Raw genomic sequence first — 2,898 nt, forward strand, 5'->3', positions numbered from 1 at the left:
ATTTGGGGGGCCCCCCCCCGGGTTCCCGGGGGGGTTTGGCGTTATTTGGGGGTTTCATTTAAGGGCCCCCCCCCGCGGCCCCCCCCCCCACCCCCACCCACCGCCGGGCCGGGTTGTTTCGGGGGATCTCGGAGCGTCGCTCGCGCGGCGGCACGCTTGCTCAAAAAAGGAAGGGCCCGGTTGGAGCCACGGCGCCGTGCCACGGGGCTCACGTGCTCGCTCGGCCTCGGGGCGCCGCCTCACTCTGCGCCACTTTTGAGGCGTTGGCGAGGGCCGGTGAGGCGGCGCCCCTCGCGGCGCGTTCCTCGCCCTCCACGCCGACCCCCGCGCGCACCGCTCATCTTGGCCCTCCTGGGGTTACTCTCGCGCTCACGCAGGACCCGGGGGACTCCCTTCCCCCCACTTCCGACGGGTTAGGTCGGTGCTGCGCCCCTCTGGCGTTTGTGTGCATGTCCCGCGTGCCCCCCTCCCAGGGCTGATGCCAAGGCCAAATCAACAACATGCCCGGCTGATGCCAAGGCCAAACCCACTGCCTGGCTGGTGCCAAGGCTCAATGATTTTCCTTTCCCTTTCCCCCCCCCCCCCCCACTCAGACAGGACTGATCCCTGCGACACACGACGCACTCTCTCCTACCATCCGACAGACGTTGCCTGACCGACACGGGACGCTCTGACAGGACACTACTGAGACGACTACCTCTACTCCCTACCCCACTACTACCCCCAAAACACCCAAACTCGCCCCCTTGATCCACACCCACCTGGCGACCTGGACAACCCCACACCCCACGCAGGCCAAGCTGACGCACTCGGTGCAGATGCGAACCATTCTGACCACGCTGGTGCGGAGAGGCGCGCCCCGCCCCCCCCCACCCCACCCCACCCCCGCCCTCCCCAGCGCAACCAACCCCCCTCTCCCCTCTCCCCCCTCTCCTCTCCTTCAGGCCTCCTGGCGCCCGAGTCCGCGACGTACGTCGCCCTGTTGCCGCCAGCGACGCCGATCCGGCTGACTTCGCCCGCCGCCCCGGACATCGGCACCAGCCAGCCGGCGCCGATGCCGACGAGCGTCGACTCTGTGACGTACGAGGGGCTGCTGGCGCGACGCCTCGATGCGCGCGAAGCCGCCTCGAGCCCACTCTCCACGGCGTCGGTTTGGCACGTTCGTAGGCGCAGATCGACGCACTCGACGCGCTCGAAGGCACCGAGGCAGGACTGTTGGGCTGCGGCGCGACCGACCCGAGGGGCGCCCGCTCGCACTCGTTCGACTTCCAGATGCACTCCCTCTTTTCGTCCGGCGCCTACTTCTGACACGCAAGCCTGGCGCGCGAGATTGGGATCTGAGCTCGGCAGATGCCGGCACGGAACCGATTGCCCCGAACATGCCTTGTCACATGGAACATGGAGAGGTGGGGCACACGATGAGAGCCTCTCGCTCGCTGCACACTCACTCGAACTTGTTCTGACCCCGTGTTCCGCATGTCTTCTCACAGTGCTCTGTCTACTTCCCGCATTCTCCCACCGGCGTTAGGGTACTGTACTTATCCGAGCCATCGCTTTATCTGTGTGCGTTATGTTTTCACAGACACATTGCGCCACGGACCGCACGGTCACCGCGACACCGCTCTCAGCGCGCACCCACACCTCCTCGAAGACCGGAGAGCGGAGACGGGGCACGGGGGGGGGGCACAGGGATTACGGATTATCAGGGTGAGGGTCTGGCGTCTGGGCACGAAACCGCACGTGCGCCTTCTACTGACTAGTCTACTGTGTACTGACTCGCGAGCGGCGGCATTAATTTGTCGAGGGGGTCAGCGAGGGTCTCGCCATGTGGATGCCATGGCGGTTGGCGCGCGCTGTGACCTGTGAGTTCCTGTGTCGTGTGTGAGTGTAGAGTATGTGTGTTCTGTTAACGCCCCCTTCCTGAGAGTAGAGAGCCATGATGAGTGATATGGTACACACGCGATACGGCGGTTACGGCGATTCGGCTTACACGCCCGTTACGTGCGGCGTGCTGTATGGCTCGGCCCCACTCCCCACATCGACTCACTAACTACTAACTAAAGAAAAATTAACGACTGCCCCACAGACTCTCTCCCTCTCGCGCGACTAGGCGAGGAACTCGCAGATCCTACTAGATCGACAGCCACTTGATGGATCACCTCACTGGCCTCGGAGAGAGAAAACAGGGGACATCTGGCTGGAACAGACCTAACGAGCACGTCTGACCAAGACTTCTTGGAAGCCCAACCTTGCATCGGCGTGCGCCCTCATTCATTCCGCGGCGCAACCCACCGGACAGCCACTTGTGGACGCGAAGAGGAGGCTGCGGTCGTGATGCTTGTCGTGAGCCACGTAGACCTCCGACGAATCGACGAGCTCGCGGCCCGGCGCAAAGCGGCAACCCTCGGGGCAAGCGATCTGGTACGGGCAAGTGACAGACGCTGGGAGTTGCTCCGGGCCTTCGCAGGAGCAATGGCGGACGACGGTGTTCTGTGGGTACTCGCTGCCAGCGCCGAGAGTCGGGCCCCGCCCCAAGGCCGGGTCGTGCCTAATAGGTGCGTCATGGCGAATCACCTTCACAAATCCCGCGCCCGCTGCCCAGGCGGAGATTGAGCGCTCCCGAGCTGGCAGAGCGTGTGGTGGGTGATGTCGTGGTCGAGGCAACGGCCGCACCAATTCGCGCACACCTGGTCAAAGTCAGCGCAGCTTATCCCGACCTCGAAGGCCGGACAGGCAATGTCAGTGTCCGGTCCAGGGCAGGTCCAGTAGCCGCGCTCTTCGCCTGAGAGCGGGTGAGGGATAGGGAGGGCTTGCTCAGGCGAGTGAGGCTTGTGTGAGGTGTGGTACAGGCGTATCGAGGGAACGAGCCGCAGGTAGTGACGGGGAGCAGGCTGGCGA

General features: G+C 64.6%; 1 protein-coding gene across 1 annotated transcript; it reads right to left on the reverse strand.

The window, feature by feature from the left end:
• Positions 1–2,039: 2,039 nt before the first annotated feature.
• Positions 2,040–2,783, reverse strand: EMIHUDRAFT_448966 (hypothetical protein; the record flags this gene model as incomplete). The annotated part of the gene is made up of 2 exons (XM_005790419.1): positions 2,040–2,548; positions 2,620–2,783. Coding segments are annotated over 2 exons (441 nt in total), but the record flags the coding sequence as incomplete, so codon positions are not given.
• Positions 2,784–2,898: the final 115 nt, after the last annotated feature.

Source organism: Emiliania huxleyi (genome assembly GCF_000372725.1).
Source record: "Emiliania huxleyi CCMP1516 chromosome Unknown EMIHUscaffold_12, whole genome shotgun sequence".
Lineage (NCBI taxonomy): Eukaryota > Haptophyta > Isochrysidales > Noelaerhabdaceae > Emiliania > Emiliania huxleyi.